This window comes from Chenopodium album, chromosome 22, assembly GCF_948465745.1.
Source record: "Chenopodium album chromosome 22, dcCheAlbu1.1, whole genome shotgun sequence".
In the NCBI taxonomy this organism is placed as follows: Eukaryota; Viridiplantae; Streptophyta; class Magnoliopsida; order Caryophyllales; family Amaranthaceae; genus Chenopodium; species Chenopodium album.
Window position 1 is genome coordinate 6273601 of NC_137855.1, and position 20633 is coordinate 6294233.

Below are 20633 nucleotides of genomic sequence, written 5' to 3' on the forward strand. Positions count from 1 at the left end.
TCAAAATTGTTATGTAAATGCCGTAAAAGTCAAAATGATTCACTTATTTAGGTGCTAAGAGAATTATAAATAAACTATTATGCTAAATTAATCACTATTTATAAATTCCCTCCATCCCACTCTAGTTTGCCTCTTTATCAGCATCCATATTTTTAAGTAGAGTTTTAAATTTTTGCTATTAATTAGACATTTTTTTACTAAATGAGAGAGAGTGTGAGACCCTAACTTTTAACTAAAAACAAGAGAATTATTAAAAGCAAATAACAATAAGCTCTCACCAAATGTATGTTAGAACAAAGGGGGGCAAAATGGCAAACTAAGGACAATCGTAAAAAAAATGGACAAACTAAGGGCTTGTTCCAATTTATTGAAAACAACTGAACTGATTTAAACTTAGATGAACTGAATAGAGCTGAAATGAATTGTTTATGAGGGAAAGAAATTAGGAACTGAACTAAACTGATTGGAGCTGAACTTAACTGAAATGAAGCTGAACTGAATAGGCCCCAAATCATGACGGAGGAAGATCAAAATTGAATTAGGGATCGAAATTGGGTATTACACTATTTCACACTTGCTTGTGGACTTGCCCTCTAAACACACCCCGCCCAAAAGAGGAACGTAAAGTAGGGCGGGTACACCGGTGGTTGAAGAAGAAAGAAAGTTGACGATTAGAAATTTAGACAAGAGGAAGAAGTTGTTATTAGTAAAGTTTAAGTTACAGAAATACACAACCAACTTCACCTTCTCCACTACTCCTAAACCTTCCTAATTCTCTCTCCTACACTATACTCTAGATCTTTGCTAATCGCTCCGCCATTTTTGCCGCACTACGATTTCCAATCTTCAAGGTTTTGAGCTTCAATTTCTACTCATTTTCATGTTGATCTTTCCAAATTTGTTTAATCACTCTTCATTTAATCCGCCATTTTTGTGCCAAATTCTAAAATTGCAGATTGAATTGGTAATCTTGCGGCATTGAGGAGGAGCTATGGCTGTTCCTGTTGAAGAAGCCATTGCTGCTCTTTCTACATTCTCACTTGAGGTAAATTTTTTTGCATATTTTTTTATTAATTTGAATTTGAATTTTAGGGTTTAATTTTGGTTCATTATGTATTTATTTTATGATTTTGATCATGTAATTCGGGAAATTAATCAGAAATATAATTCAATGTGTATAATTGAAGTCTATTTGCAATGTATGTATATTTATATTAGTATGCACAATTTGCTTTTGAATTCTGGAAGTGATGCCAAAAACTTGCTAAGGTAGTGAGACAATTGATCAAGAAATCAAGGAGATTATATTAAATCTGTAAATTGCAATGCTATTATATATTGTGGAACTTTACTCCTTTTGTTCAGTCTTTTATGGTAACTCAAGCAGATTAAGGATTTGTTTGTTGCAGTGTTTGGATTCTGAACCGACTATTAGGATTTCGTTGGTGTGTAGTATTGAATCTGTATTATAATGTAACATGGAAGACGAGATAAGGAAAGTTGGTTAAGTAAATAGTGGAGGTATACTAGTATTGTGCTAATTTTTGTCTAAGCCTCGTATCATTATACTATTCCAAGTTAAAATTTTCGAGCAACTTAAATTCCATGTAAAATTTTCTTGATTTATATATTGAAGTGAATTGAATACTAGTGTCAAACATCAACAACAGCATTACCATTAATCTATCATGTCCTGCTTTATTTGCACCAAAAAAAAAACCAAAAAAAAAAAAACAAAAAAAAAAAAATCATGTCCTGCTTTATGTTGAGTAAGTGAATATCCTACTTATTTCAATAATTCTGTGCTTGTTTCCTATGACGGAACAACTGAATCTCATGTTTCAATTATTAATAATTGTTATGTGGAAATTTGTGCTCTAAAGAGCTGAAAGTAGCTCAATGTTGCAAGCTACAGTATATTATTGGCACTGCTGATGATTATATTCCCTCATCTCGAACCCTTGGCGATTTGTTTTCAGTCTAAATTCTGAAAATTGTCAATACATACTCACCCTTGGTTATCTTTTTAGGATGACCAGCCGGAGGTGCAAGGGCCAGCAGTTTGGGTGTCATCTGATCGAGGTGCAACTACCAGTCCAATTGGTAAGTATTTCTGTTACTAATTTTTTTTCTTTACTACATCATTAATATTTATTTGTAATGTAATATCTCTTGATCTTTTAACTCCATTAATGCTTATGTGGATTACAAGACATGAAATGGGATGTTTTGTTTAGTGTTTTCAAAAGGTAGACCATACAATGATTAAAGTATGAATTAACTTTTTTTTTGCAGAATACAGTGATGTTGCTGCTTATCGCTTATCTTTATCAGAAGACACCAAAGCTCTTAATCAGCTGGTACACATCTTTGCCTGCAAGCCTCTACTTGTAAATTTTATAAACACTAGATTTACGAACCTCTAAAATTACCTCATAGCTGTCGTGTATTAATTGCCTTCTCGACTGATTATTTTAAATTTCTGTGATGGGCTTCTGCTTGGTGATAGGTATACATTTTAATATATTAACGTTGTTCATGCAGAACACTCTTATCCACGAGGGGAAAGAAATGTCATCTGTACTTTATACATATCGGAGTTGTATCAAGGCACTTCCTCAGGTGAATTTCATTTTCTTTTTTACTATGGGATATAATGATTTTTAATTTTATTTATTTATTTTATTTTATTTAGTAAATGTTATAATCTTTCTTTTGTATTATATACTGAAGCACCATGACACAAGTTATGTATTACCGATTCTGAAACCTCAGAGTTTCAGTGTATTTTATCTTTAGATCTTTTTATGAAATATATCTAGGCAAAGATATCTTGTTCCGCCCATGATAATTTTGTGATTCTAAAAGTTGGGAACAATTGCAGCTTCCTGATTCCATGAAACATAGCCAAGCTGAACTATATTTAGAGACATATCAAGTACTTGATTTGGAAATGAGTCGTCTACGCGAAATTCAACGTTGGCAGGCATCGGCAGCATCTAAAGTATGACCACATTATGTGTTTTCTCTAAGACCTCCAATGAATTACACTCTACCTCCTTGTATTATCTTACCAAAGCATGTATATAATCCCCTGTAATCCAATGCAGCTAGCAGCTGACATGCAACGCTTTTCAAGGCCTGAGCGACGCATCAATGGCCCTACTGTAACTCATCTTTGGTGAGTGAAAAAGCTATTTAATTAGCCTTAAGATCAATGTAACCTTGATTTAAACCTATTTCAACTAAGATGTTGAGCAAAGGGTTTCTGGCTCTACAGTCCCTGTAAAATCTAGGTTCTTCATGTATGAGATTATGTACATCAGTGGAAAATTTTGTTGGGTGTTATAAGAAAAAGTGTCTACATTCTGATCTATTAATTATAAGAACTCTTATTTATATTCCTTTGTTTCATCTTCTGACTTATATCTACGCACAACAATTATTCAATAATATCAGAATGTTTAATTTTTTTTTTTTAAAAGGACTCCATTGTCGAATATGTCGATACGTTGTCTGTCCCCATATAAATTCATATAGATTGATTGCAAAGTAATATCTTGTTGAAGCTTGAATCAGTGCCTAACCTCTGCAGCCAAACTTTTCTTCAGTATATTTTCATCGTGAAGGGGTTTGTTTACTAAGTTTTGACTATGTTTTCAGGATTCCTTGACTGCTCCTTTCTTAAGGATGTTGTCTTTTCTTAACTAAAGGGGAAAATGAAACTAGCATATACATTTTTCATGTGTCCTTGAAATTGTTTTCTTTGCTACAGGTCTATGTTGAAGCTGCTGGATGTTTTGGTGCAACTTGACCATCTTAAAAATGCAAAGGCTAGCATTCCAAATGATTTTTCTTGGTACAAAAGGTATGCTAGCTAATTATACTATCTTGATCTAATTGCTATGTCATTAGTTTTTGTCTTAGCCTTATAATATGCAGATGTTAGATATTGAGCCCTATATCCTTCTCCCATCCTGCAAAAGATTCATATACTTAAAAAAAGCTTGAATAGCTGTACAGTGTAAAATATTCAGATTTTTGCTCCTCCCTGATGTGTCTAGACAGGGAAGTTTCTGATGCTATCTTTTCTTTGGTATATTTTTAATATCATTAGTGATATCTGAATCATTGTGTGTGTGTGTGTGTGTGTCACCCCCCCCCCCCCCCCCCCCCAGGGAGGGGGTGTGGAGGAGATTGTGAATATCTGCCAGACCAGTTCTGTTGAGTCATATATCCTTTATTGACCGCCTCTTTTGAAAAATTTAAATGTAGGACATTTACCCAAGTTAGTGTTCAGTGGCAAGACACTGATTCAATGAGGGAGGAATTGGACGATTTACAGGTATTTCATGTCATATGCTCACTTGTAATTTAATATCTGAATTCTCCAGTTTGATTGATTTAAAATTAAATACTTATTTTATGAGTGTACTTTTTGGCTCAGTAGATTTTCTTAAGCACGAGGTGGGCTATTCTATTGAACTTGCATGTGGAAATGTTCCGGGTGAACAAGTATCCTAACATATACAAGTTGCTGTTTTTGTAAATTTAGATTTTTAGGAATTTTGTTTTGTTAGGCTCTTTTGATTGGTGGCAGTATATATTGTGCAAATGCTTTCTATTTTCCTCCTGGGATTTCCCTTAACGGTGGATAGTGTAGAAGATATTCTTCAAGCTCTGATAGTATTCACTGTTGAGTCACTGGAATTGGACTTTGCACTTCTCTTTCCGGATCGGCATGTTCTCTTGCGTGTCCTTCCTGTACTTGTTGTCTTAGCAACTACATCAGAGAAAGATACAGAAGCACTATATAAGAGGGTCAAAATCAATCGACTTATTGGCATTTTCAAGGTATAATAGATGATGTTTCCATAAATCTAAGACTTGTGGTTCATGATGCTTTTCTGTTATATATTTTGCCTTCTCGAATTATGGTGCAACATTCGATGCTTAGACTTTTCCTATCCTGATAATGTGCAGAGTGATCCAGTTATCCCTGCATTTCCAGATCTTCACCTTTCTCCTGCTGCCATTATGAAAGAGTTGTCATCATATTTCCCGAAGTTTGTCAGTCAAGCTCGCCTTCTTGCTCTCCCAGCACCGCATGAGCTTCAGCCTCGTGAGGCTCAAGAATATCCTTTTTTTGTTCTTCGTTCTTTCTAAAGCAAAATTTCCTGCTTGGCTGCTTGCTAACCTTATGCATTTCAGTATGAACACATGCAAGCATGCCTCTGATAATCAATTTACACACATACACGCATGTGTGCGTCTGCTGTCTGTATGCATGTTTTTGTCTGCAACTCTGTGTACACATGTATTATTCTATTTTTAATCGCAATTTCACACCTGAATACTCTCTCTCTCCCCCCTCCTCTCTCTTTTCAGTTTGTTCCTTGGATCAGATTTTGCTGCCCAAATTTTCTGTCTAATTTTTGAAGGATTGGTGATTTTATTCTTTCTTTTCTGCTTTGTGACATAAATCATTTTCTTGTCCAGTGATCTCTGTCATGAACACAATTTCTGATTACTTCGTCCTCTTTATCGTGTCGCTTATATTTGGAATGTGCCTTTAGTTGGAAAATAATACTGGTAAATTATTATTCAAGAAAACCTTGGTGTACCTGCAAAATGGCCCTTTGGCCTTTGGTTTCTTATGCATTTTCAGGTTATATTGTATAGAATCCAGCAGGATTTTCTGAAATAGAAAGAGTACCCAGCAGGAGTAGTAGGCTTACAGCTTGCTTCTCTGCTTTACTCTTCCTCAGTTTCTAACTCTGTCATCTATGTATCATCCTCTTCTTTTAATTTCTATGATGCACCAACATAACTGAAATCCTCGGCATAATCATCAACTAATTTTGAAAATCGGACTGGAAAACTTTATGTTCATTTAGCTGTTTCCTAAGTTAGTTTTGTTTATTGACTATGAGAGATGTGGCTATTTCTGGCTTGCCTTATGTTCATACAATAGTACAATACAATACAATTTGCAAGAGAATATTGGATATGCTATATTTCTTAACTTACATCACTTATCAGAGACAATATCTTATAGTCAACCATATTAGTGCTATTCGGGCTGAACACGATGATTTTACAGTTCGTTTTGCTTCATCCATTAATCAGGTATTGCTTTTCTAATGCTTCCTTGTTCATAACCTTCCACATGAAGGCATGAAGCACAATGCTGTATATGTGCATTATTTCTAGGATATGCTGAAATCTAAGTTCATTGTCCTGATACCTTTTTTTTTTTCTTATTTTATTATGCAGTTAGATTTATTAAAATCCACAGAGGGTGCTGAAGTTGAGTGGTCCAAAGATGTCAAAGGCAACATGTATGATGTGGTTGTTGAAGGATTTCAACTTCTTAGCAAATGGACTGGGCGCATCTGGGAACAGTGTGCATGGAAATTTTCTCGCCCTTGCAAGGATCAATCTTCTGAAGAGTCAAATAATGCTTCAACTTTATATTCTGACTATGAGAAGGCACTGGCACTTTTTGCATTAATTTCCTTAGTCTTGCAATTTATACATCTCAAACGTGTTCCATCTGCCTCATGTTATTATTGCAACAAGTAATAAGGAATAAAGAGTGGTTCTAATTTGTAAGGGACGTATAGTGCAATGTTTGTCAGTGGTGGGCAGAGAAAAATGTTGTTCACTAATGGACCAGCACACTCAGTGAACCAACAATAATCCTAGAAACAAGCTTACCTACCTCTGAAAGAAGGGGCTAATGGAATTCTTATTATATATATATTTTTAATTAAAGTATAATGTCATTATGTTTTCTTGTAATCAATATATTTGGTTTGCTGTAGGTGGTGCGATATAATTACATTGCAGAGGAAAGGAGAGCATTGGTTGAGCTTGTTGGCTATGTTAAAAGCATAGGATCAATGATGCAGCGTTGTGATACATTAGTTGCTGATGCCTTATGGGAAACAATTCATGCTGAAGTTCAGGACTTTGTTCAGAATACCTTGGCAACTATGCTGCGTACTACCTTTAGGAGGAAAAAGGATCTTTCTAGGTGGGCATTTGATTGATGACATCAATCAAGATCTATAGTTTAATATTTTAGAATCTGCAGTCTATTCATTTCTGTAAGCAACCCCCTGACTCTGGGCAAATAGTAGCTAGCCCCACCTGGCTATTAGTGATGATTGATGAAGTATTTTTCTTCTGGAGGAAAATCTTCATGGAAAGAATTCAAGTTGATGTATTAATCATATAAAAATTGCTATATTTCTGAGGTTGTAGCCAAGTGGCAATACTCTTCATCTCTTGAGGAAAAGCCCCAGGAACAAATCTTCCGGGGGGGGGGGGGGTGTTGTGTGTGGAAGTTAAGCCTTGGGTCTGGTCTTGAGAGAAGGCAGCCGATATCCCAAGGAGTTTGGTCACCAAAAAAAAAAGCCTATGTTCTCTAATGGTAGGATAGTCACTCTACGATATCTAGTATAGTCTATGATTCTATTGTTCTATACTAAAAATTTATTCCAAAATAACATATTGTCTTTACAATGGATTTCTCATTCTAGCTCTTTATAGGGATATCAAATATGTATCAGAGTATTAGACCCCCATTTCTCTTGCTCCGGCCCTTCAATCTCTTCAGTTCCTCCTATCTCACCCTCATCTTTATCCATCTCACCACCCTTACTTAAACTTCTTCGTTCTCCTCCCTTCTATTCTCAAGTTCTCCTGTACCCCGACCCCATGGGGTTTTCTAGATTTAGTGGTGGCTGGGTTGTGGAGTAAGCATGTAGCTAATATCTTGAATTAGTATCCAGATAAAAGTTTTGATGCATATGTAGCATAAGAAAAAGATGTTGTTAACTTGCTATTTCTGTTCAATTTTGCATGTCATCACTGAGGTTTTCTATTATTTAGTCAGACATTGAGTGTGGCCTTCTATGGGGTTGATCCCTTTTCTGGTTTTCCCCACCTAATACTTAGGATTAATCTTTTTTCAGGATTCTGTCTGATATGCGGACCCTTTCAGCTGATTGGATGGCAAATACAAGCAAGCAAGAGAATGATTTGCAATCCCTACAGCAAGAAGGTGAAGAAAGCAAAGGGAGCTACTTGTATCCTAGGCCAGCTGCACCAACAGCAGCCCAGGTCTGCTTACTGTCTGTTACTTTTCTTTAAAATATATATGTAGTTGGCTGGTAGCTATGGCATTTGTAGAGATCCTTTGCTTATTTTAGTGAGAGAGCACATTGTCAAATGGATGATGTTTGGTTCAATATAATTTTAAAAGAGAGAGTTGGATAAGCTGAGTGATGTCAGTGAGTCATTGGACTCAGCTAAGTGCTCAGTTCAAGTCATAACAAGCCGTAGCCAAAACAAACCTAAGCCTTAATGATCCCAAGCCAAGCTTAATCCAATTAATTAGTGAGGAAGCATATTGGTTTTACGATTGCCTTTTATTTTTCAAATCGTGAAATGGTCATTGACAGTAATCCTGAGTTAATTTAGGCTGTGAGCACCGATTAAGTTGTGGCTAGCTGATGGCTGCTCACATAGCTTTGGGTGAATGAACATTGCCTTGAGACTACCAAGCTCAGTCTGGGATGTTCTTGTTTATACACACCGCAAAGTCCTGTGAGAGTCACTTGAGTGTTACAGGCTAGGAGGCGGTTTCATAAAATACAAAAGTTTTTAGGTGTAGACGACATATAATTATAATAATATACGTAGTATAAGAAAAAAAAGAACCTAAACACCTCTAATTAAATTTGCTATAAAAGACCAATTGGAAACTGTTGAGCTGACCTGTGATTTTATATGATCAACCTGCTCTAGCCAATCTTGGCTGCTCACCAAGAAGGCCTAATTCCAAGTGGATCAGTAACACCATAAGCAATATTCATGGCTATATAAGTATAAACATACTATATGAAATCGTACTGGGGTATCACAGTGTGTATAAGATTATAAGCTATAAGTAACTGATTCAGCATTCATTTATGTTAGTTGTTTCCTTCCAAAATTCAGGTCCACTGCCTGCAGTTCCTGATCTATGAGGTCGTTTCTGGTGGGAATTTGAGAAAGCCAGGTGGGCTCTTCAGCAATACCGGTTCAGATATACCTGCTGAGGATTTGAAACAGTTGGAAACCTTCTTTTACAAGCTTGGCTTCTTCTTGCATGTGCTAGATTACACGGGTAATCATCTATTATTCTTAACTCAGCTCATTATTTCTCTCTCTTTTCTGGCTTGTTTGTTTATATAATAACATTTATATTTACCAAGAGGTGGACAGATGCACCTATCCTCCCCAATGCCACAGTTATATTTTGGTCCCTCAATAAATGTTGGTGTTGCTGGAAATAGTTAAATCGTGATCAACTACTACCTCCTGCTAAGTTGTTAATTTTCGATGTAATGCTAGACTTGCTGGCTTCTTGAGAAATTATAACTTTCTATGTAGCTGATCTTGGCTCTTGATTGTGTCTGCAGTGACAATAGGAACACTCACTGATCTTGGCTTCCTTTGGTTCAGAGAATTCTATTTAGAAACATCCCGTGTTATCCAGGTGAAATCACTTTTCAATTATGCACCATTCTTCTTGATGGATCACTTTGCCATTTGAACATGTTTGATTTGAAAGCTAGGTATTTAGTTTTAAATAGAAAATATCCTCCTTTCCTCGTCTTCACCTTCCCCAGCGCTCCTCTCACTTGTTTGTTTAGAAATTAACTTGTTGTATTTGAGAGTGGTATCATGACGAAGATGGTTGTTGTTGTAGTTAATGGAAGAAGTAAATATAGATTATAGCCTTGTCATAAACAGTAATCCCTTAAGTAGTGGGCCAAGTGTATCCAATTCAGCATCATTTAACGTGGAATGTATCCAATTAGATCTAAATTAATTCACTCCAAGTTTCAAAATCACAATGCATTATTATTTGTTGCTGGGGGGGTGGAGTTTTATAGCCTAAACATTACTTCGATATAATTCAAAAAGAATGTAACATACATAATTTTTTTTTTTTTTAAAGGTTAGAAATACAGATACAGAATAATGTTTTGGGTTTACTTCCCCCGAATATAGGGTATTCCCCCTTTGCGATGCAACTGTAACAAGTTGTTTCCAAACAAATCTTACGCTAGGGTAAGTAGTGGCTTGACTTTGGTAACCACATACATAGCTACTTTTGCTTCAAAAATTAGTGTAGAAGAGATCCATTATCACTGTCAAATAATCTGTATATTGGTTTTTGTTTAGGATAAACTGTATATTGCTTCCTACTGTTTCCTTTTAATTCTTATGTTTAGTTCTGCAGTCAATCTATAGTTTAGTACCCAATTCATCACACATATGTAGGCATGACACAATTTGTTTATAAACAAACAAATTGCAATTTTTAATTGAATGCTCAAATAGTCAAATGAATGCAAATTGACTTGTTGCTTGATTGCAGTTTCCAATTGAATGCTCTCTTCCCTGGATGCTGGTGGATTATGTGCTTGAGTCTCAAAATGCAGGATTATTTGAGAGTGTTGTTATGCCATTTGACATTTACAACGATGCTTCTCAACAAGCATTAACTGTGCTCAAGCAGCGCTTCCTCTATGATGAAATTGAAGCCGAGGTACTTCTGATTTACTTGCTACTCTTACACTGCTCATATATATTTCTGTTGGTTATTTCGACATGGGACTTAAAATTTTCTGTCACTCCTTACAGGTGGACCATTGTTTTGATATTTTTGTTTCCAAATTGTGTGAAATAATTTTCACATATTACAAAAGTTGGGCAGCGAGGTATGGCTGGCAGTGGATAGTTTCTTTCAGTCTGATACTTAATACCTTCATACTTTTGATGCTAACACTTTTTTTCATCTGTTAGAGAATTGCTCGACTCCTCATTCCTCTTTGCAGTAGACAATGGAGAAAAATACTCTGTGCAACCTATGAGATTCAATGCACTATTCAAAATGACTAGAGTTAAGGTGAGCATGATTTTGCATGTTGTTTGGGGTGACCATCACTCAATATAGTTTTGTGATCTTCCACCTTATATCATCATGTTTCATTGTGTTTACCAGTGACTTGTTCATTTAGTCATAGGCGTGGTCTTCAAATGTTCCTTAGAAGCTTATGAGAAATTTTCTTGAGTAGTTGAGCCTTGACTGATCTACTACTAGTACATGATGCTGTGATTCGCGCTCATGTCTATGCTGAATTTTTTCCCTTCTATTGCTTGAGGACTTGTGGTCCTCTGGCTCTGTATGTTTTTATTACCTTGATTCTCTGTATGATATCCAAAGGAAAAAAAAAAAAAAAAAAAAAAAAAGAGGGATATGTTATAAGTAACCAGATATTATTTGGATTAGGGGATTTTTTTTTTTTTTTTTTTTTTTTTTGAGATAAAAATTGTACTTGAATTGAAAAAAAACTCTCTTTTCTATTTTTGCCAAAATTTGAATGATATGTGACAGGAAATTGAAAAAAGGGAATATGCTCACTTATAAACAAGAAATAAGAACTTACAAAAAAAAAAAAACACAAATCGTAGTATGGTACCCTTTCACTCAACAACTCAATCTGTGCCCTGCCCCCCTGCAAAAGCCAAAAGGATAATTGCATCCTATGCTATAATAGTATAATGTCTATAAGACACATTGATCTTGCAGTTATGATCTGGAAAGGAGTAAAACCTCAATATATGTTAATTTCCTTCTTTTTAGGTGCATGTTTTATATAAGTTCGTGGGTGGGGCAATGCCTCTTGCTGCTAGGTCAATCCACTGCATCTTCTATCTAACATCTCTTCCCTTCTCCCATCCCACTCTTAACTTTGTTTTTCTTTCAACAATAAATGTGCTCATAGTTACTTGGAAGGAGCATTGATTTGAGATGCCTGATCTCACAACGTATGAACAAGGCATTCAGAGAGAACTTGGAATTTTTATTTGATCGTTTTGAGTCGCAGGATATCTGTGCTATTGTGGTGAGTGCTATTATTTTCTTTGATTCTGTCTTCTGAGGATAATGTGCTATCAAACTCATTTGTTGTTTTCTTTTCTGAATGTTTTATTTTACAGGAATTGGAGAACCTCGTGAATATCTTAAAACATGCCCATAAGCTTTTGTCTGAGGATCTGACAATAGACTCATTCAGTCTTATCTTCAGTGAGATGCAAGAGAACATATCTCTTGTTTCCTACTCAAGCCGCCTAGCTTACCAGGTCTAAAATATACCTTTTCGCATATATGCTACTGTGTCACTCATAACTTACAGCGCTTGAAATGTGGCTTGCCTGTTCCTGTCTATCATGATGATTATTTTGTCATTTTTTACATTATGATAACTTATGAGGCATGGACTGTTGTTGCTGCGATTCTGCAAATGCTGCCAGATATTTTAAATGATATGATGTTGACACAATTTATGAAAAATGCTGTGAGCTCTTGGATTTTCTATTCACTGTTATGAGATTAATTGATCAAGTGATATCCCTGTTGTCTCTGAGTTCATCAAGCTTGTGGACTCAAGTCTCATGTCTTCATGTACCCCTGTCGTCTCTGGATTAACTGTTTGTATTGCCTTGATGCCCCATTTTCTGTTTGACTTTGTGAGAGTGGTATAAATAGGTAGAACATTATCAGCAGATGTGTAACTTTTTTTTTTTTTTTTTTTTTTTTTTTTTTTTTTTTTTTTTTGGTGTGTGTGTGTGTGTGGTGGGTGGGGGGGGGGGGGGTGGTCTTGATGAAGGAGAGAAGTTTAGTTTTTTAGGATGTCCTTTTGAGTTCTTTGTTAAATACATGTCTATGTCACATGAGTTTGGAAGCTTTTTTGGCTTGCTTATTTATAGGCTCGAATATAGGAAAGCAGGATAAACTCTTTGAGCATTTGCTTTCTTTGCTATAACCTGGAGTGTTTGAGGTGGGGTTTCGGGTTCTGGTGGTTGTAGTGGGGTTTCAAGTTTGGGGAGTGGGGGTACTGTTTCGGTCGGTTGGTTGTGGTGTTTCGGTTATGGTGGTTGTGCACTTGTGGTGGGGGCATGTGGTAGGGGTGGGGTTGGGGCTGGTGTTGGTGGCTGGGGTAGTTTTCTTTTTTTTTAAAAAAAAAAAAAAAAAAAAAAAAAAAAAAAAAAAAATCTAACCATAGTTTGGTCTTTTAACCAAAGAACACACATTAATTTCATAATATGCGATAAATCAGAAAAGGGAGGGTTACCAAATCAGTGTCCCAATTTTTATTCAAGTAAGATTTTATCTTTGTTCTGAGAAAAAGATATTGTTGAATTGTTTGTTGCATTATTGTCTTTTGTTTCCTTGTCAATTGATTTCTATGAGGTGATATGGGGACATATAAGATTTTGTTGTAGATTCTTGTTGTGTGTATCACTGTATCCAACACTGCCTTTGATTGAGTTTCTTGTCCTGTCATTTGTAGATCTGGACAGAGATGCAGAATGATTTCCTACCAAACTTCATACTATGTAATACTACTCAACGATTTGTCCGATCACCAAAATCATCCAGTGGTCGAGTTCAGAAGCCATCAATGCCATATGCTAAACCAAACTTTTACTGTGGTAACCAAGTAAGATACCTGACTTATCCCCTGGCTAGACTCAATATAATTCTTTCTATTTCATATTAATAGCAATCATAAACTTAGTTCTAACTAGTATCATTTTAAATATGGTATATGAAACACTTTAGTTGTGACTTGTGAGGCACCAACCTTTGTACTATTATTGGTCTGTTATTGAACATAAGTTATGTAACTATCAAGCCAATGCTCTTGTTTCCCATGGTATGAGCTGAAGTTTGTCATCTATTTTGTCTCAGCATTCTTTTTCTTGCCTTATTGCTCAAAGGACATAAGAAATTTCATAAGTTTCTATTTTTTTATTTATTGTTTCAGGATTTGAATTCTGCACATCAGAGCTTTACGAGGTTGCACAATGGCTTCTTTGGAATGCCTCACATGTTTTCTATCGTCCGCCTTTTGGGAACCCGTTCTTTACCATGGCTGATCCGTGCACTGCTGGATCACATATCTAATAAGGTAAAAAAACTTGTGTGCAATTAGTTATTTAAGTGTCTTCCGTGTACACAACAATGGCCTAATATATGTCCTGCTTATTGGTGGGGGTTAGTGAGACTAAGCCGCAACTCGTGGCTTTATGCTATTTGTGTTTTTTTTTTTTTTTTTTTGAAGGGAAGATGCATGTATTTTTTAAAAGCTGTTTAGTTGACCTATATCTGTATCTCATCTGGTGTTACTTGATGAAACAGATTAGTTCACTTGAAGCAATGATTACAGGATTGCAAGAAGCATTGCCCAAATCAATAGGTTTACTACCCTTTGATGGTGGTGTGACAGGTACAATTTAATTTTTTTTTTTTTTTTTATTATTATTTTTATTTTTTTTTAGGGCAGGGGGTTTCCATTCTTTCAAATTATATAATAAAGATTTATGTAGGTTGTATGAGACACATTAAAGAGAAGCTTAACTGGACCTCAAAGGCAGAACTTAAGCAGGAAGTTCTTCAGGGAATAAAGGAGATAGGAAGCACACTGTATTGGATGGGTCTTCTAGATATTGTACTGGTAAGTCCTATAATTGTATCTGTATGTTCTTTTAATAAAAAATTATGCTTTATGGGTCCTTGACTCCCTAAGGGCTATGTGTAAAAATCTAAAAGTAGATATTTTAAACATTAATTAAGCATTGACGACACATATCAATGCATGATTTTGTTTTATCTCCAAAATTAATGCTCTGTACTATTTCAGGAAATTTATTCAATATTTTGACAATATGTAGCCTTTATGGATATATATAGCAAATCCATTTATTTAAGATTAAAGCACAACTTCTATACTCATGACAATGAATTATTGTTATACAATTGGCACAGTTCAGGAATCCTCACAAACAGTATAACAAAGTGACCCACTAATTGTGTTGATTTGATCTTCTAGATTGAGACTGCAGCAGAAGACCATAAATTCATAGAAAGAAGATCACTGTATTCCAAAATTGTGTATACACTTTGCTACAACTTGACTCTTGACTTCTGATAATCTATGTTTTGACTTGACATAACTATAGAAGGCGCTATTAGCATAAATCAAATACAAAATTTTCCCAGAATTAGCTGGAACATGGAGGCAGGATAAAAGGAAACCACTTTTCAATAAAGATATCTGAGTATCTGACCATATGACGATTGACTTCCCATCTTTGTTTGACCTTGGAGCAGGATAGGTTTTTCTTCTTTTTCTTTTCCCTAAAGTAACTAGTGGTATTAGCATTCTAGAACATTTCTCTGATACTCTATACAGTAGCGACTTGATATATGTTTATAGAATATGCTGCCTAATTTTCATGATTTTCATAGCAGATGAGCAAGAAACAACTTTTAATCATATATACTTCTATGTCGTTTGCATCAAAAAGTGCATAGCATGAGCAGATGAGCTCATCAAGTTATAGCCAAGCAATTGCTTGAAAGCTGAAATTTCTTCTAGTTATTCACAAAGTAGATTTTTTTATTTTTTGTAGAGAGAAGTAGATACAACACGCTTCATGCAACTCGCACCCTGGCTTGGTTTCATACCTAATGCGGATGGGCAAATCCTGCTATATCAAGGTGAGGGTGAAAGCCCTGTTGTCAACCTCATGAAGTCAACAACTACTGCGATTGTGTCGAATCCTAACTGCTCAAATCCAACTTCCTTATACACAATGTCAAAACAGGCTGAAGCAGCAGGTATAAAGACTCCTCCATATTCCAGCCATCTTCTCTATGATCAATTATTTATGGATGTCAAGCATGTGAAAAATACCGAAAGACTGATGTCATAGACTCATAGTTTACGTCATCATTATGCCATAACTACTTGCCTATTGACAAAAACAAAATGAGTTTCGAGTGATTCTTATCAAAGACATGGATGGACAAACCAAAAGTCTTGCAAACTGCTCTATGATTTTTTTGCTATATCATGTCGAAGGAACTCATGCAGACAATTTTCATTGTTTTTCAAACCATTCATTGACAACCATAGCTATGATAATGCTAGATTGCTAGGTATTTTGTATATGCATAACCTAATAAATTGCCTGGTTGCAGATCTCTTGTATAAAGCTAATATGAACACTGGAAGTGTTTTGGAATATGCTCTTGCATTTACAAGTGCAGCACTGGATAAATACTGTAGCAAGTGGAGTGCAACACCAAAGACAGGATTCATAGACATTACAACTTCAAAGGACTTCTACCGAATATTTAGTGGCCTTCAAATAGTAAGTGATGTGCAATTGCAGATTTGCAGGTCTTTTGTTCTTCGTTAATTAGCCATCAGGAACATGTGCTTCTAGATTATTAGGTTTGGTAATTGCCTGAGTATTTTATGCTGTGTAATATGAATTCTAAGTAGTTCCAGGTATAACCACAACGGAAATTTTTTTAGGTCATTGTGACTCTGCAGTCACGAGCTCACTACTAATAACACGGGCTATAACTCTTTGGGCTCATCTGAATAAGTTTTTACCAGACTAAGTTTTTGTTTACAAATTTAATTATTGGATCTAGTGGCATCATTTATCATCAGTTGTGTGACAGAACCAAATGCGCATTAAAAAGATGGAGGTTACGGGAATGCGCATATTAAGGTGGATGTGCGGGAACATTCTAAGAGACGGAATCAGAAATGAGGTTATTCTCAAGAAAGTCGGCATGGCAGGCATTGCACACAAACTAAGGGAAAATCGCCTGCGTTGGTTTGGGCATGTAAGACGGAGACCTGATGGTGCAACAATACAAAGAGTGGGACCATGGTGGGGTTAAATGAGGGAGAGGAAGACCAAAATTGACTTGGTTGGAAGGAGTTAGGAAGGATATGAAGTATATGGATTTGCAAGAGGATGAGGCCTTTGATCGTAAGGGATGGAGGAAATTTTTTGTCAACTACAAACGGAATAATCAATTTTTGTTCATGTAGCCGACCCCACTTATGGGATTAAGGCTTTGATTGATTGATTGTGTGACAGAACCAAATGTAACATCAGTTCTGGTCCTAAAGTTAGATGTAAAATCTGAAACTCTTTAGAATATTGGTGGAAAATAGAATTTCCAAAATGAAAATGTTCTGCATGAGGCTTGGGAAGGCAGTAGAAAATCTTAAGAATGCTATATACCAATATTAGGAAGGAATTTGCAACTGTATCTTCATATCTTATTCCTTCACTTTCCAGGATTTGATGAAAGCAATTTGTAGGCTTTAGGCTGTGTACAATTGTACACTTGAACCATTCTAACAGAGTATATCACCCTAGGTGGGATTCCTTTTTAGAGAATTGGGCTAATGTATGGTGCAGAGTGGTATATTACAGACTTATTGGCCTGATGTAATAAATCATAATGGATGCCATTTACTGGGAATTTAGTTCATATACTGCTTATATCAACAAAAATTTCTGTCATGATGATAAGGCCCATTTCATGTACTTAGCTGGATTAGAGAAAGGAGTAGAACTATGTATTCAATATGGGGAATTTGGGTGATTACCTTGGTGGGACTTGGGAGCATCGTTGGAGGAATTGGGATGATGGTATGATGTGATATCCCATCTCGAGGTATAATAATTATCTTGTGATGGGAGCAAAATTCTCTCGTATATAAACAAATGCTCACAATTTACTTGAGCATGCATCAGTAATTATCAAGATTTAAGAGAAAGGCACTTGAAACTTTGAAAGTATTGAAGAAAGATTTTTTTTTTTTTGTACAATTTCTAATGCCTTTGAACTGCAGGAACATTTAGAAGAATCTGTTCAAGGTGTCCCAAATAGTCATGAGATGCTAGGAGATTCAGTAGCTTGGGGAGGCTGCACATTAATATATTTACTTGGGCAGCAGCTGCATTTTGAGCTTTTTGATTTCTCATATCAAGTCCTTAACGCAGCAGAAGTTGAGGTTACAGAACTTACTCAAATGCATAAAATTGTTCAGGGTATCCAGGTAAGACTTCTTAATCTTCTTATTATCCCATCGTTATAATTATAAGGATTTTGAATTCTATCTACAATGATGCCTTCAGTTGTACATGTCTTTATATGTTGCAAAAACGTTGTCCTGAAATATCTCGGTTCCCAAAACTTGATAATGCATCTCACAGAAGCAGAAACCTGAGTCCTGAGTCGACTAAGCACAGAAATTTTGTTAACTTGTGCTGAACTAATTACTGAGAACAAATCTTTATTGGACCACTCTCTTAGATCTACATATGTCTTTACTCTAAAGTAGTAAGTAATCTTACATGTGGATAAATATCTTCGTTGGAAATAAAGATAATGTATTGTTGTCAGTATTATTTTGAGTATCTTCGATTTCACCTTTATTAATTTGAATCCATTTTCTCTGTCAGTCACAAACATATAATGGTAAAAAATTAGACTCCATGCTGCATCTAGGGATTCTAGACATCCCTAGAGTGACACCACATCAGGATTTACAGGGACGGGTTGGGGTGCCAAGGTGTGCTATAAGAGTTTTCCCAACATGATCGATAAACTTAATTCTGAATGGCTGAATAGGAATTGCTGGGGGGATAGTGTAGGACTGTAGGGTAAAATTTTAAGCCTGTGGCATGGACTATGAAGACAATAGTGATCCTGGGAGGAACACTCTTTTCTAAGAAATAGGGAGACATCTTCTTATAAGAGATTACCCTCATTGCTTTGATTCTTGAACAATTTTACCAAAAAATCTGACTCATGATTGAGATTTATGACTTATGCTTTCTGGAAGTTGTTTAGAATGTTTTGTGATACATTCCTTTAACACCTCAGAGCTAACTGATTTTTCTGTTTTTTGGACTGGAAGGGATGGGAACCCTTGATAGAAGCCATGAAGAAAGCCAGGAGGTTAAATAATCATGTGTTTTCAATGCTAAAAGCTCGTTGTCCTCTTGAAGATAAGGTAGCATGTGCAATAAAGCAAAGTGGAACACCTCTGCATCGAATCAAGTTCGAAAACACAGTTTCGGCTTTTGAAACCCTTCCACAGAAGAGCACTTAATTCTTTCCCTGTGTTAATACCACTAATTCAGGTTAGGTAGCTTTATAGATTCCACCTTATACTGAAGACTAAAAGGGCTAGTATCAGCTACTTCCAAGCCACAGTAAGAGATGCTAGATTGCCAGGGTTTATCTGTATATTAGAATTGCTGAAGTAAATGCTTGTTTTTACTGTCTTACTATCCAAACACAGTCGCTATCGAAACACGGGTTGGCTCAAGTGCTACTTCATGATCAAAAAGGAGCAACTGCAAGTGCTAGCAATAGTTGCTGGACTCGTCGTTGATTTTCAGCATTATTGGAGCGTCTCACCATTGTCTTGTCAGACAGCAACAGGTTGTCAGAATATATGTTATCAACTTGCCATGTATTGTATATGTTTGGTTTGTGTAATTTTGTAGCAATTGTACCTAATGTATACGTAGTACTATGTAATTATCATGCATGTCATAATCCTGTAGTAGTATTTTAAGTAATCGGATAATGTTGATTGTTTATTGCGAATAACTAATTAATCGTAGAACTGTCTGGGTGCATTGATGAATACTCTTAGTCATATCATCTTCCCTGTTGAAGATAAATATGGAGTACGGCACTATGATTAGACGAATATATTATATACGAAGTATATGAATAAAATAAAATAAGATAAGAGGATTAAATTGAGTGAAACATCACAATTCAAACATGTTATTGTCACCATACTCTATATTTTTTCAGATTCAATACTTTTATTTTTGAACAGTTAAAATACAGTTGCGACATCACTAATTTTCACTTTGGGTTCATTACATATTCCTAAGCATTATTTTTTAACTTCTTAGCACATTTTTTAGTCAAAGTTTAATAAAATAAGATGAACAGTTAACCTCAAAGGAGAAGAAAGGGGAGGTGTATGTTGATAATGATCGAACTTTATTTAAATGGTAGAAGCCCAAAGTTAAGAGCCTTTTTATTCAACAAAATAATGAATGTTTGGTGGATTGCTTAATTATAAAATCATGTGCCCTAAAATTATTGGTCAGATTGCATTTGTCGTTAAAAAGTCAGAAACAATATTTTGAGATCCTTTTCCAATTATAATGATGATTTTGCTTCTGCCATGGAAGGTATTTTTAAACCTTTGTCCACCATTATAATGGTTTGTGCTATAGAATGCCTAAATATACATATTTTGTTTATAAAAGACTAAGGGTATGTTCACTTCAGCTAATTTCAGTTCACTTCAGTTTAGTTTCTAGTTTTCTTCTCTCATAAAATATTCATTTTAGTTCAGTAAATGTGAACAATTCCTAAGACCTTATTTACTTCACCTTAAAAATATACTGTAATATTTAGTAAAAATAATATTAGGTTAGTTAAAATATGTTCAATTCGGTAAAAATTAATTTCATTTCAAATAAAAGATAAAAAAAAAAAAGCTTATCAAAATAAGGTAAAGTAAACCGGGCTTCAATATTATTTAATTAATTAAGACCTTACAAAATATATTTATCCTTATTAGACCTTGCCACAAAAAAAAAAAAAAAAAAAAAAAAAAAAAAAAAAAGTGTCAAATCATATTACGAAA

At 35.3% G+C, this 20633-nt stretch overlaps 1 protein-coding gene across 3 annotated transcripts; it reads left to right on the forward strand.

Moving 5' to 3' along the window:
- The first annotated feature begins 621 nt into the window (after window positions 1-621).
- Window positions 622-19612, forward strand: LOC145603611 (protein PIR-like). 3 transcript variants are annotated; one of them, XM_081659553.1, is made up of 31 exons: window positions 622-851; window positions 956-1045; window positions 2031-2103; window positions 2296-2360; window positions 2545-2622; window positions 2885-3004; window positions 3111-3181; window positions 3776-3868; window positions 4276-4345; window positions 4451-4515; window positions 4659-4854; window positions 4984-5135; window positions 6036-6129; window positions 6277-6492; window positions 6828-7039; window positions 7983-8130; window positions 9010-9178; window positions 9474-9550; window positions 10439-10609; window positions 10705-10781; window positions 10867-10969; window positions 11850-11969; window positions 12064-12207; window positions 13419-13568; window positions 13896-14039; window positions 14270-14357; window positions 14458-14585; window positions 15544-15751; window positions 16115-16287; window positions 17799-18005; window positions 18870-19612. In XM_081659553.1, exons 2-31 carry the CDS (start codon window positions 992-994, stop codon window positions 19062-19064), a joined length of 3861 nt encoding a protein of 1286 aa, XP_081515679.1. In that variant the 5' UTR covers window positions 622-851; window positions 956-991; the 3' UTR covers window positions 19065-19612. The 3 variants fall into 3 exon arrangements, with proteins under 3 accessions (XP_081515679.1, XP_081515680.1, XP_081515681.1); XM_081659554.1 differs by lacking the exon at window positions 17799-18005 and having other exon boundaries at window positions 623-851; XM_081659555.1 differs by lacking the exons at window positions 622-851; window positions 956-1045; window positions 2031-2103; ... (3 more) ...; window positions 3111-3181; window positions 3776-3868 and having other exon boundaries at window positions 4274-4345; window positions 4448-4515.
- The last annotated feature ends 1021 nt before the right edge of the window (window positions 19613-20633 follow it).

Excerpts from the sequence above, each read along its gene's own strand:
- LOC145603611 (XM_081659553.1), top strand. The coding sequence starts at position 992 with ATGGCTGTTCCTGTTGAAGAAGCCATTGCTGCTCTTTCTACATTCTCA. Across the intron at positions 3,869-4,275 it reads GATTTTTCTTGGTACAAAAG|GACATTTACCCAAGTTAGTG; the intron begins GTATGCTAGCTA and ends ATTTAAATGTAG. Across the intron at positions 5,136-6,035 it reads CAGCCTCGTGAGGCTCAAGA|TTATCAGAGACAATATCTTA; the intron begins ATATCCTTTTTT and ends AACTTACATCAC.